Source organism: Saccostrea cucullata, unplaced genomic scaffold, assembly GCF_032062105.1.
Source record: "Saccostrea cucullata isolate Sc308-1 unplaced genomic scaffold, CSIRO_AGI_Scuc_v1 ctg15422, whole genome shotgun sequence".
NCBI classification, from domain to species: Eukaryota; Metazoa; Mollusca; class Bivalvia; order Ostreida; family Ostreidae; genus Saccostrea; species Saccostrea cuccullata.
In genome coordinates, this window is record NW_026918346.1 from 1 (window position 1) to 13,326 (window position 13,326).

General features: G+C 32.0%; 1 protein-coding gene across 1 annotated transcript; it reads left to right on the forward strand.

Moving 5' to 3' along the window:
- Positions 1 to 61: 61 nt before the first annotated feature.
- Positions 62 to 3,856, forward strand: LOC134263662 (multiple epidermal growth factor-like domains protein 10; the record flags this gene model as incomplete). The annotated part of the gene is made up of 5 exons (XM_062746038.1): positions 62 to 202; positions 617 to 760; positions 1,686 to 1,781; positions 3,278 to 3,389; positions 3,520 to 3,856. Coding segments are annotated over 5 exons (830 nt in total), but the record flags the coding sequence as incomplete, so codon positions are not given.
- Between the last annotated feature and the right edge of the window lie 9,470 nt (positions 3,857 to 13,326).

The following is a 13,326-nucleotide window of genomic DNA, read 5'->3' on the forward strand; positions in this document are numbered from 1 at the left end:
CATTCATATATCAATAAATACTTAATATTAATTCTTATTTTTAGTATTTTTCCCTTTTCAGAATGCCCTGAAGGATATTATGGCTATAATTGTCAGGACATGTGTAGTATTAACTGTGGAGTCTCTGGTAGATGTAACAGAGTGACAGGAGAATGTCAGGATGGATGTCAGGCAGGGTGGAAGGACCTTAAATGTGACAAAAGTAAGCATTTGGTATACAAAAGGTAATAGATAAAACACTCGATGTCATTTTTCAGAAAGACAAATAAATAACCAAATATGAAATTTGTCAATAATAAGTATGGATTATTGCTGCAGGGGTCATTTGAAATTGACAAAAATCTGAGAACATTGCTAGAAAGATTACTCTTCCCTCTCGAGAAAGATTATATATATAAATAGATATATCTCTTTTTTTTTTTTGTATTTCTGTTATTTTTTATCATGAAAAACCAATAATCATTTTATATGTACATGAACTTTCCTGTAGAACATACATAATTTTTTTTAAAATGAGCACAATTGGTTAATTTTTTTTATTATGACTTTATATAAAAATGTAATAAATAAAATTCTAAAGGCAATATCTAAGTATGAATCTTTTATATTTTAAAAGAATGTGATGGAGGAAGTTTTGGACTAAACTGTACTCAGTCATGTGGTATTCGAAATTGCTTTAGAAATGAACAGTGTCATCACATTAATGGGACATGCTTGAATGGCTGCAATAAGGGTTACCAAGGAGACACTTGTACACAAGGTGACGTATTTATAAAATCCTTTTATAAATACTGCAGATTATAATTGTACGATTATTGCTAAGCAAATGAAGTGAGCATCCCCTGCTGACAGGCCACACCCGCCGTGTGCTTCTTGTCATGTATAAACTCCTGGTGACAAAGAAAAGCTGCTACATGAATAAGGGAAGTTAACAATTAAATTTTTTAAAATCAATGAATTACAACAGTACTGAAAGGCATAAATTTACATGTATTAGTGCCGTGCTGGAATATATCACTACCATTAAATGGTCACTCATTCAGATATCGATTAAAATAAAAAAAAATATAGTAAATTACATTATAATACAAAATATTGTTTTAGAGGGGGGGTGTCATTTTTTTTTTAATAAAATGAAGGACCATCACTCCCAGTAAACGTTTCTTGACATAGACTCATCCCCGTTGAAGGATGGATTTTAATATAAAAAAGTAATTCATTGCCCCCCCCCCCCCCAAAAAAAAATGCACTTTTCAACATGTACTTAGAATGGAATTAAAATAAAATTCCAAATGTGATCGTAGGTTTTAACATTTTTACTGAAATTTTTATGTTATCCAACGTATTTCAACCTTTGCGATATACAGAAATTAGGGTTTATATGTATAAAATGGAGTTTGTCAATTTAACCTGAGAGTATAATAAATAGAATTCATCTTTCTTGTACTTAAGCACAAAAAAATGAAAAAAAAGATAAACATATTTTACATATACTGTACAATACGTTTAAAGTAATTCCGGTTATAATGATTTGACGCTTTTAACTAATTGTGTTTTAAGCATACTGATATGCTAACGAAAATATCCCATTCGTATACGTATATATCAAGGTAAAGCAAGGCACTTCTTAAGAAGTATGTTTTACTGTATATGTCATTGTGATTTATTTTGATTATTGTTTCCAGTGTGTCCAAACAGACGGTATGGATACAACTGCGAAGAAACCTGTACCAACTGTAGCGTTGTCAGGAGATGTGATACAATATCAGGGAAATGTAACGGTATATAACCACAATCCATTATTGTCATGAAAATTGTATATAGCAACCAAATCTGATTTTGTTTACTAGATCTTGAAAATACTCTGAATACAATGATGTATTCTTAAAGTATCAGTCACATTATCCAGCGATGGGGTATACAATGAGAAACCGATTCGATTTTTGATAAAAATGACGTGGTTGCCGGCCGAAAACTTAGTAATCGGACGGTAACAAGTCGGCGAATCGGTGGGAGTCATCGGTAGAAAAAACACAAGTTCTAGTTAGAAATCAGCGATGTCTTCACCGATGTCCTACATCGCTCCTCATCGGCAATCCATCATTAACATATCTTTCAAGGATTGGCCGATGTATGAACGAGCATCATCAAGTGTCCGTTGAATCTGAGGTCATCAAGGGATTGAGTGGCTGGCAACAGACATCGGTCGATCATTGGTCGTTGTTCGACTAAAAATTGGTCCATAGTCGACCGACGTACAAACGGATGAGCGATGTAATATACATTACCCTGGAGCATCTTTTTATTATTAGCAATGCATCGCTGGCCCTTTGTAAGTTCGGCCGGCAACCACGCCATTATTACCAAATAACTCATTGGTTGCCTATCGTATACCGCATCGCTGAAAAATTTGACTGATACTTTAAGGATTACTTGGCCGATGTCGACCGATGTTGGTGTATCGCTCACACCACGGATTACTACCGATTACCACCGGTCTACGGCCAGCGGCCGGGAAATGTGACTAAAGCCTTAAGAGTACAAATTTCTCTTTTACATGTAGATATTAAAATTGCATTGTTTAATGCTAATGATGAAAAGGATACTGTCTAATGTTACATTGATAAATGCCCCAAGTCAGCTTGGGATAATACTTTATACTGTGAAACGTAAAACTGATTCCCACAAAAAAAGAAAACAAAACCGAAAAAAAAAAACAAACAAACAAAAAACAAAAAAAAAAAAAAAAAAAAAGAAAAAAACATAATGTACTTTTAGACTCGTCTGGTCAGCAGATAACATTCTTGAATTTTTCATCTGCATAATAAAGTACTTTCTTGAATATTTTTTTTCTACTAGATAGATCGTTTTTTAAAGTTATGTTAAAGTTATCACGTTATGAGGATCTTGTACAATGAATTATTTATTTATAAATAACGAAAGCCTTACCAAAATCGATCAAATAATCCAGCATACATGTAATCTATGAAAAATGAATTGAAATACTTCAGCTCTTACTGTATTTGACTTTATATGTATATAAATATTTCAAAAAATTAAAATAAATATATTTTTTAATTTAATCAAATAGTATTTTAATGTAAAAGGATTTTGTTAATTTTGATTTTATTTTAACTTTTAAAATATACATGGTATATATATTTTTTTAACTTTTGATATTTTTGGCAAGAGATAGATAATTTGTTTACTTATAACATATATATTATAGATAAAAATTTATTAAAAAAGGACTTTAGTTTAAATTACATTATTGCAGTGTTTAAAGGATCATTAGATTCTGATACAAGTGAAGAAAACCTTTATTTTGTGTATGGAATGATATCTTCTCTTTGCTCAAGTCTTGCCTTAAATGTCGTTTTAATGATCTGGTGAGTTTTAATTTGTACATTCTCTTTCTTTTAACTTCCATCCTAGTTGATGTCAAATATCCTTAAAAATCTATTTCTTAATTTAAAAAAAAAATTAAAAAAAGTTAAAAAGAAATAAGATATATTTTAGGAGCTGTAGAAAGAAAACGCACAAAGGAAGGAATCACCAGGAGAAAATAACTACACAGATACCTATAAATTTGAATGCACAAATCCAAGCTGAAGAACGTGAAGTACATAAATATGACTCTCTGGATCAAACAGAAATATCCACAGAGCCTTCAAAATTGAAAACACAGATCAACGACGAGGATGAAGATAGAGTAGTATATGAAGATCCAGAGCAAACAGAGAAATCTACAAAGCCTTCAAAATCACAGAAAACACAGATCAATAAGGAAGCTGAAGACGGTGTAGTTTATGAAGACCCGGATCAAACAAATCAACAGTCCATTTATGACTATTAACATCTGAGTTATGTTGCAGTATTTAAATATGAGCCTTATATACATTATATCTTCAATGCAAACACTTTATTTATACATATAAGTGCTTGTGTTGATTAAAACAAAGAAAGAAGAGAGCATCCAAATCTCTAATTACAAAGCTGTCTGGGTATCAATGTTCAAACTGTTGTTTATTGCTCGATATTTCTACTTTTTTACTCAAAAAGAAAAGTGAAGAATTATCATGATTATCTTTGCTAATATTATATGTTATTTTTATACAATTAATAGTTATCTCAATACTTTTATCGTATCTCTTTCCAGTATAATAAAATTTACATTTACCCCAAATACAGTCTCCACTTCTCGCACAGGAAAGGGGGCAAGTCGATGAGCATAAGTGTGCACACGTATCTCCCCAATATTCTGTTTTAAATCCATATGTACAGTAGTCCTTGAGTTACATTTCCCAATATTGCAAAGGGGGTAGCACTGTTTTCCTAAAATAAAATAATAAAATAAAAATAGCAAATACGATTTTCTTTTGCTTTGAAAATCATTGACAGTGATGTAAGCAACTTTTATGTAAGTTGTTCAATTTTTTCATTTTAATTATGAAATGAAGGTAACTACCTCGGTATACTAACAAATGTGGATGACTAAGAAAAAAAGAAATTTGCAAACTTCAATTCAACATCTTAAAAATGAAAAGGATTTCAATAATTGGAACTTTGAACTTACTGTCTCATTTGATCGTAATGGTTTTCCTTACAGCTTGCTGCACAAAGAACTTATATACACGATCCAATATTAAATGTGAAGCATTATAATCGTGCAAGAAACCTTTTCCCTCTGTATTATTCTTTCATAAAAGATTTCAGAAGTGTAATTCAAAGGGGGCGTATTTTTTTTCTTCATACAGAACGAAACATGATGAGTTTCTGAAATACTCTGCCGCCGATGGTAACACTATTGAAGTGGGACGTAGACTGAAATGGTTTACACTTACTCTTGACAGCGCAATACATGTAGTTATGTGCTAGAAAAATGTTGAAAACAAACAGACAGACATGACCAAAAAAATATACCCCCTTGGTCTTTCGATCCAGGGGCGTGAAAAAAAATGCAAGTGGAATTTATTTTATTATATTGGCAATTTAGCACAAGCACGCTTATTAGAGTATAATGATATATATATTACCCAAATATGGACTACGTCCAAAAGTTAAAAAAAAATCCTACGATGGGTCTGTCTAACACTTTTCTGCTAAAATACTAGCTGGCTGCGGCTGTTTACAACTTTATTTGAGATATTGATTGTGACGTTACAATGCCGCTGCACGCGAACTGACCCTCCAGTGAATTCGGCTTCAAATCCAGTGAATACGTAATGTTATGAACTGATTGCGCTCGTATAGATTATATCAGGAATCTAAATAGTACTATATATAAAAATCATGCTTACTTATGAGAAGACCAGAATTAACCGTGAATTCGTTCATAAACTTTTGATTTGACAGTCCATGCATTTTGCCATGCAAGCACGATGTATTGCAAATCTGTATCAAACAATTTGCTTCGTCGTTTTGCTTTTTACGTATTAAATTAAGAGGTGGTAAAAACAATTACAATATATATATTTAAAGTATTTAACTAACGGTAATATTTTTTCAAGTTGCTCATGTATTTGGCTAGTTATTTAAAATGTTGTTTAAATTGTATATATTTAGTGATTTGATCGTATTTATGTTTTCAATTGGATTAATTTAATAATTAATGTATATACTGATTGATTTTTACATTGATATGCTAATAAATCATATCATTACTTATAAAATAGTAAAATCAACATATGACACAATTTTACTGGGTGCTGTAGGTATTTTAGATGAAAATTAGTGAATTATGATAACATCAATATTACAAAGTACATAAATTTAATCACAGTTAGGCATTTTTACATGCCTCTAAAAGCTATCAAAAGGATATTATTATTTCCATTCTTGAAAAAAAAAATTACTTTATTACACATTGTCTTCCCTACCTAACATGCATTGATGGCCCTGGTAGTCCCTTTTGCATCCATCAAAGCAAGTACCGTTTTCGGTATGACAGTGTCCACCAAGACAATTACTACTACACTTCAATTTTTAAAAATAAATGTACACATGTTTGTCAAAGGAATAATAATTTTATATATTTATCCTTGGGAATAACTATATGAATACTATCAAGGGGGCAAAAATCAACAAAGCATAATCAATTGAATGATAAATGCACTTAAATAAATAAGGTACTCCTTTAGCCTCACATTCTGAAAATCAGGCATAAACTAATTGAATGCATTAGATATGCGATTCTCCACAAATCATATAGCAGAAACAGTTGATCTGAAATGTCAAAGATAGCAATTCTCGAAGAGTTGTTCGTAGTTGTTCGTAGAATTTCAACATTAAAGAAATCAACCATATTTATTTATTTATTAATTGATAAATCGTACAAGTAATATCAGATGTTGCCATTATTTTCACCTAAACTATGATAAGGACGATAAAATATGCATCACATATTATAGTAGACGACAGTTTCAAACCGTTGCATCACATTTTTCCACCAATGACAATATGTGTCCATGGGCGATATATATGAAATGCAGTATACTAGTATATGTTATTCTTTAAATAAAGTCGACTGAGAAAGAAGAGTATAAGTCAAGGTGACAGAATCCGAATCAGGACGCCTTCCTGTGACGTCAGGTGGGTAGAAAACGTATATACGGGGGTAGAAAACTGTAAACGGATGTCATATTTGCTTCTTTGATTTCAGGCGCTTTTTTTACCGCTAAAAATATGTCCTTCTACCGCAGAGAGCAGTTGTCGAGAGGCTTAATCCTGTCTCCGACGTCCTAGTATCCTTTCTGTTAATGTTTTGCTCAGGGGAAAATGAGTTGCGAGGTAAGCATTGTGTAGGAAGCATTGTCGTTTTAATAATAAAAAAAGGATTGGTAGAAGTTGTGTTTACGGACAAGTCGAGATTTCAGCTCACAGCTCTTGTGCTTCTATTTGGGCTTACAACTGTGCTATGGAATGTTACTTTGACGCCTTTGTTATTCAGCGCCACAAATTTGACAGAGGGAGCTTTATGGTCAGGGATGGAATGACAACACAGAAAAGGACTCCTATATGATTCTTATTATTATCATTCTAAATTAAACTATGGCGCAAGAAGTATGCAAAATTCCGATATTCGCGATATTTTTTTGCGGAATTCGCAACGATATCACTGAATAACTTAAAAACATAGAGCTTTCTGTATCACATATTTAATACACAAGTTGCACATGTACACTTATTAAATAATTTGTACATTGAACTATAAATGATATCGATGATCCAAAGCAATTAATGAGTATTGAATTTAACAAAACATGTAAATGAAAGTGTTCTGAGACATACCCCCTTCCAACTCATGAACCTACATACATGTAAGTACATACATTGTATACTTACACTGTAAAAAAAATAACTTGTTAATGTCACAAAAAAAAAAACTACATGTAGTAGATTCACTGTCCATACAATCACTACCTTAATAGTAGTTTTACCAGATATCGGTATATTTACTAGATAGGATTAGTAAATTTAGAATTGTTGAGTAACTTTCACTAGGTATCTAAGTATCTATACGACCCCCGCTCCACAACTCACTATCTTAACCAGTAAACGGAAAGTTTACTAATCACGACCAACGCTTTACGAAACACACTAGTTAAATTCATTAGGTTTTTCTTTCAGTGTATTATTAAACAAGGAGCCCATGGTCACATCGCTCATATAAATAGCTTTAACCATGCCCATGTTGTTCTTTACCAGTTTCCCCCCTTGTAATACCTTAAGTGACCGAACTCTTCCCCCGGGGGTCATAACTTGGACAATATAAAATCTACACTACCCTATAATACTTTTGCATAAGTTTCAGCTTTTCTGGCCCTGTAGTTCCCGAAAAGATTTTTCAAAATATTTCCTATATATTTTTATGTAAAAATTGGGTTCCCTATAGTGGCCTTACCCTACCCCCGGGTCATGAATAATTTGAAAAATTTAGAATTTACACTACCATAGGTTGCTTCCACAAAAGTTTCAGCTTTTCTGGCCCAGTGATTCTCGAGAAGAAGATTTTTTAATTTTTTTCTTATATAGTTCTATGTAAAACTTTAATTCCCTACAGGGGATACCATATTGTGGTCCAGCCCAAGCCCGGGGGTCATGAATTGAACAATTTCAAATCCACACTACCCAAGGATGTTTCCACATACGTTTCGGCTTTTCTTGCCCAGTGGTTCTTGAGAAGAAGATTTTTTATTGACCCCATCCTTTTTTCGTTTATTCTTGAGTATCTTCCCTTGTGAACTGGCCCTCCATTTTAATAATTTAAACTTTCTTTCACCTAAGGATGCTTTGTACCAAGTTTGATTAAAATTGGCCTAGTGGTTCTTAAGAAGAAGTCGAAAATGTTAAAAGATTACAGACGGATGCACGGACGACGGACAAAATGTGATCATAAAAGCTCACTTGAGCCTTCGGTCTAGGTAAACTAAAAAGTGTAAGCTACTAAAAATAGAATTTATGTGTTCAGTAATAACAAGTTAAATCTGATTTCTTTAAATACATGTAATTTCTGTTTACAATTATATACATTTATTTTGTAAATTATACATCTGAATCTTCGGAATGAATCCCTGGTGGGATATATCAATAAGTCATCTATGTATAAAATTTGCAATATTGGTCTCGGTTGACTAAAGTATTTTCAAACTTTTGAACTAAAAAAATAGCAGTTAGGAATAATAAAATACTGTTATGATAGATTGACCTTTTATTTTTCGTATGTATGTACGAGGGGTGATCAAAAAGTTCGCAAACTAATTGAATAACTTCCATACAAGAAATAATATTTGGTTTTAATGTTGCTTATATTTTAAATTAATCCTCCCCGATTTCAATGCACATCAACCACCGTTCTGCGCATGCGCGAATCACGTGATATTGGTGGTCACGTGACCCCCTCCGTAGCGTTCTGTCACAAAAGTTAAAAGATTTTTCGGAGTTTTATATTTCTTTCCATGTGAGTTAATTTTTATGACTAGAACAGTTAATTTGTCAGAAATGATCATATCTCGGCAACAGAATGGGCGGATAATAACATCCTTTCCAAAAATAAGCATGGCAACCATTAAAACACAAATCTTCTGTCTCAGGAGAGACCTTTATTCAAGGTGGATAGAGAATGGGTTCATCCTTTTTATCATATCTAATATAATTAAAGTAAACGATATCTTAGGTATTTAATACTTATATCATTGTTCAAATATTCAACTATTTTTTAAAGTGCTAATTGGAAGTCTTTGATAGCAAATTGCTTAATTAAAAATACATATCTTTTCGAACTTGCTTTCACTGGGCAAGATGACAAGTATCATTTTTAACCATCAGCCTTCCTTCACTAAAACGATTAATCCAATCATTAATTAAATTTATAGGAACTCATTTATCTCAATAAACTGTGTACAAATTATTATATGATACTGTAGAGGGATTTCTAAGATATTACAATAAATTGTACAATCGTTTGTTGAACGAGTTCGACTGAGACAACCATTTTTCGTCACAAGTGACCTAAATAGTGACGTCATTTTCACATTGTGACATCGTCACAAACAAGGAGAGAAACTTTATTCAGTATATGCTATTTATAGACCTTGTGTATGGCTATGTGTGTACCGAATTTCATTCTAATCTGAATTGTGGTTTTGTAGATATAGAGATAGTTTGCGAACTTTTTGATCACCCCTCGTACTACATTACCCGACGAATTCAATGTGTTATTGTAGGTGTAAAGAAGGCAGCGGTGCTAAAGGCGGTTACACGAACATATCAAACATGATTTCAGTATTACTTGGCACACAAGTAGAATACACTAAGATACACAATTCTGTATATTGGTTTTTGACTTTGATGAACATCATTGCTTTGGTTACTAAAAATAGAAATGTCTGTGAAATTCTTTCAAAATGCTACTCGAAATAGAGTTTTTGTCTGATTATATCATAATGTAGCATGCAAGTAGACTACACTAAGAACATAAAGAGACTTAATCAAGGATCATTATTCTATTTATTGCTGTTGTAAAGTTCCAATTCCCAACTGCTTAAGTACTTTTCTCTTCCTTTATTATATAAGTTCAAACCAGTAGAGCTTCAGTCTCGACAGAGACTTCTGGTTGTTTTACGGAATTTTATTGCAAATGATGCAAATAATAGATTTCAAGAATATAAAGAAATTTTAAACCTTCTCTGATGTTCAAACTCTGCCAATCCGAAACCATCCTTATGTATAGATTATACAAATATTTTTCACTTCAAATCCCATTTTGTTAAATTTTGAATAAAAAATTAAAAACTACGCGATGAAACGTTTTTCTTTTTTGAAATTGTTTAACTCATTTAAACATGACCCAAGTGGTGGGGTCTCCATACGAGTGAAAAATTCTCGAGAGAAATGTTATACTACAAACAATCAAGCAAACATAGTTATTTCAAGCAACGATGAAACTGTTCACAAATAAGAAAAAAAGGAAAGGTAACGTGCCATTTGTGATTGAAATTAAGAAAAAAATTGTTTTCTTAAAGGTACTTGGACACATATTTGAAGTCAATATTTTCTCTATAATATTACGACATATATTTTAATAGCATTTCACACAAAAATTAATTAAAAATCTTATTTCATTTAAAAGTTATTAAAACTTCAAATTTTTTGACGGGTTTTATTGACACATCCTTGCACTTTCACAAATTAATTTTATTCTTAATCCTTAGAAAAGTGGCAATCTCGTTTTGTATAAATGAAAAATATTAATACTATAATCCAGAAAATTCAGAGTAGACATGTTGGAAAGCAAAACAAAGACACAATATATTGTCAGTCCGTGCAGTTGTGGTAAGCAGACTGTGACGATTGAACGCACCCGGTGAATTATAAACATAAACAATAACAGAACTCTGGCTATGTTTACAAAAACTGTGTACATAACACGAGTGTGCTCGATTTGCTAAACTCTGTACGCAACACTTAGTTGGGAATGACGATACTTGTGAAGGAGTTTTGCTTTCTAATATTTCTACTCTGAATAAAATTATTTTTCGGGATAAAAGTTTTAATATTTCTCATTAATGCACAACAAGATTGCCACTTTTCCTAAGGATTAAGAATAAGGTTAAAATTGAATTCGTCGGGTACTGGAGTACGAGGGGTGATCAAAAAGTTCGCAAACTATCTCTATATCTACAAAACCACAATTCAGATTAGAATGAAATTCGGTACACACATAGCCATACACAAGGCTACATACATACTTCAAATCTGTGTCCAAGTACCTTTAATGTTAACTTTAATTTTGCAAAATTAAAGTATGGCACCAAGTATCAAGACTGTTCATCTTAAGGATGTACAACACACCTACCCCCAAAAAATTCCCGTCGTTTAATTTTCGTTATTTTTGTATACTTAGTACATGACTATATCTTTCAGACGGGGGTCGATCACTTTGCTATGAATCTACAAATACGCATTTTTAAAAAATCAAATTGCTTTTGCTTCAAAAATATATCAACTGAACTTAGATATTTAAAAGTTTTGATATGTAAAGCGTATTTAAATATAGATTTTTAGGCAATTTTTGAATACCCCTATACCACCCCCACCCCTTCCTTTTTTGCGTCGCAGACCATTAGCGTTTGACGAAACGTTGTTTACAGCGCAAATATACTAGTATTTCGTCATTTGAATCCCAGAGGTATGCATTAGTTTTTAAATTCATGAATGCAGAATAAATATTGACTACTGGTTTTATACGTATGAGGAAAAAATTACTGAAGGATTTTAGTGTTTAGCCAATATATGTATGCGTTATGCATTCCATATCACATGAAACCTTGAATATGTTGACTTTTAATTTTATTTCTTTAATTTTATTTTTAAAAAATGGTGTATGTTCAACTTTCCTGTGATATAAATGGAATAATTATAGTTTCTTTCATGTCATTATTTCAAACGAGACAGTATGTGGTCGTGGGGATACATCGACATTTGCATATATGTATGTACACCCCTCACGATATTATACTCATTCCTTCATTGTCGTTGCTTCTCAAGTTAAAATGAAAATTTCGTATTCGTCCACATTAACTTCAAAATATTAAATATTAAACTCATCATCTATTTTAATTGATATCAAATCGCACATTGGTATTTTTAAAAATCTTATAGGCTACGTTTTGTTTTGATTCGAGGAAATGCGAACCGACATTGTTTACAGTGACAGAAAGTCAAACGATTTGTTGCAATAGGATATTCATAAATTCAGATAATTTCAATACTAGTAAACAATTCTTTTCAATTCTATACTTACATTGTGTGTATGAGGTCTATAGTATTCAATTCTCGGATTTAACAGGTCTTGCTGTAAATGTATCTGATTTTGTGTAAATGCGGAAAACCGAGATAAAGAATAAAGGAAGGAAAACAAACATCTCCTACATTTTCAGAGTTGTTCCTCTTTGATCAGTAAGGGTCTGAGAACAACATCGATTTTAAAATGTAAAAAGTTTTTTGTTTGTTTATTGTTGTTTTATTTAATTAAAAAAGAAAAACAATATCTATATCGTAAATGCACAAATTATAAAAGACCATTAATCGGAATGTTATATAGCCAATTGTACATAATGAGAATTTCGGCAATGTAAAATAAAATTTTCAGAATAAAAAAAATGCTGCGTTTTGATCAAGAATACAATTTATTGTATATGAAATGAAATAAACATTAAGTGATGGTATTTTATGTCTTGCTTTTACGGACTTTAATCGGGTTAATTAAAAAAAAAACTTATGGATTGAGTATGGTACTCATAATCACAGCCAAACCCCATATCCCATTTTTCTTTTATGATTGACATACATCGGGATCGTTCTACTCGTCACTTTGACGCTTTATTTTTGACGTTAAATTTGACGTCACGTCAAACGTTCAATTGAAATCGCAAGAGTTATCTTCTCCTGTGTGTTGTACGTCTTTAAAGGCCTCAGTATGTTGTTATAAATCTTAAGTATCTATCTATTGTTTCACATGAAATATTTTATATACCTGAGGGCACATCAAAATAGACAGAGAAACCTTTGAAACATTGGATCCAATGTTGTGCCCAAGAGGAACTGGTTATTTCAAAGCGATATTGCCTGAATCAGTACGGTTTTCAGGCTCCAGAAAATAACGTTGAAGATAATTAAGAAGTTAATTAATGTCAACATTGGTTTTGACAGTAAATACTCTTTTATGTGCTCTTAATTACAGGCAATAACTATTAATTCAGTTCACATATGTACAGCACATTTGCAGCTCTGCTCTGCAGCGATTTGAATAATAAGCGAAAGTTT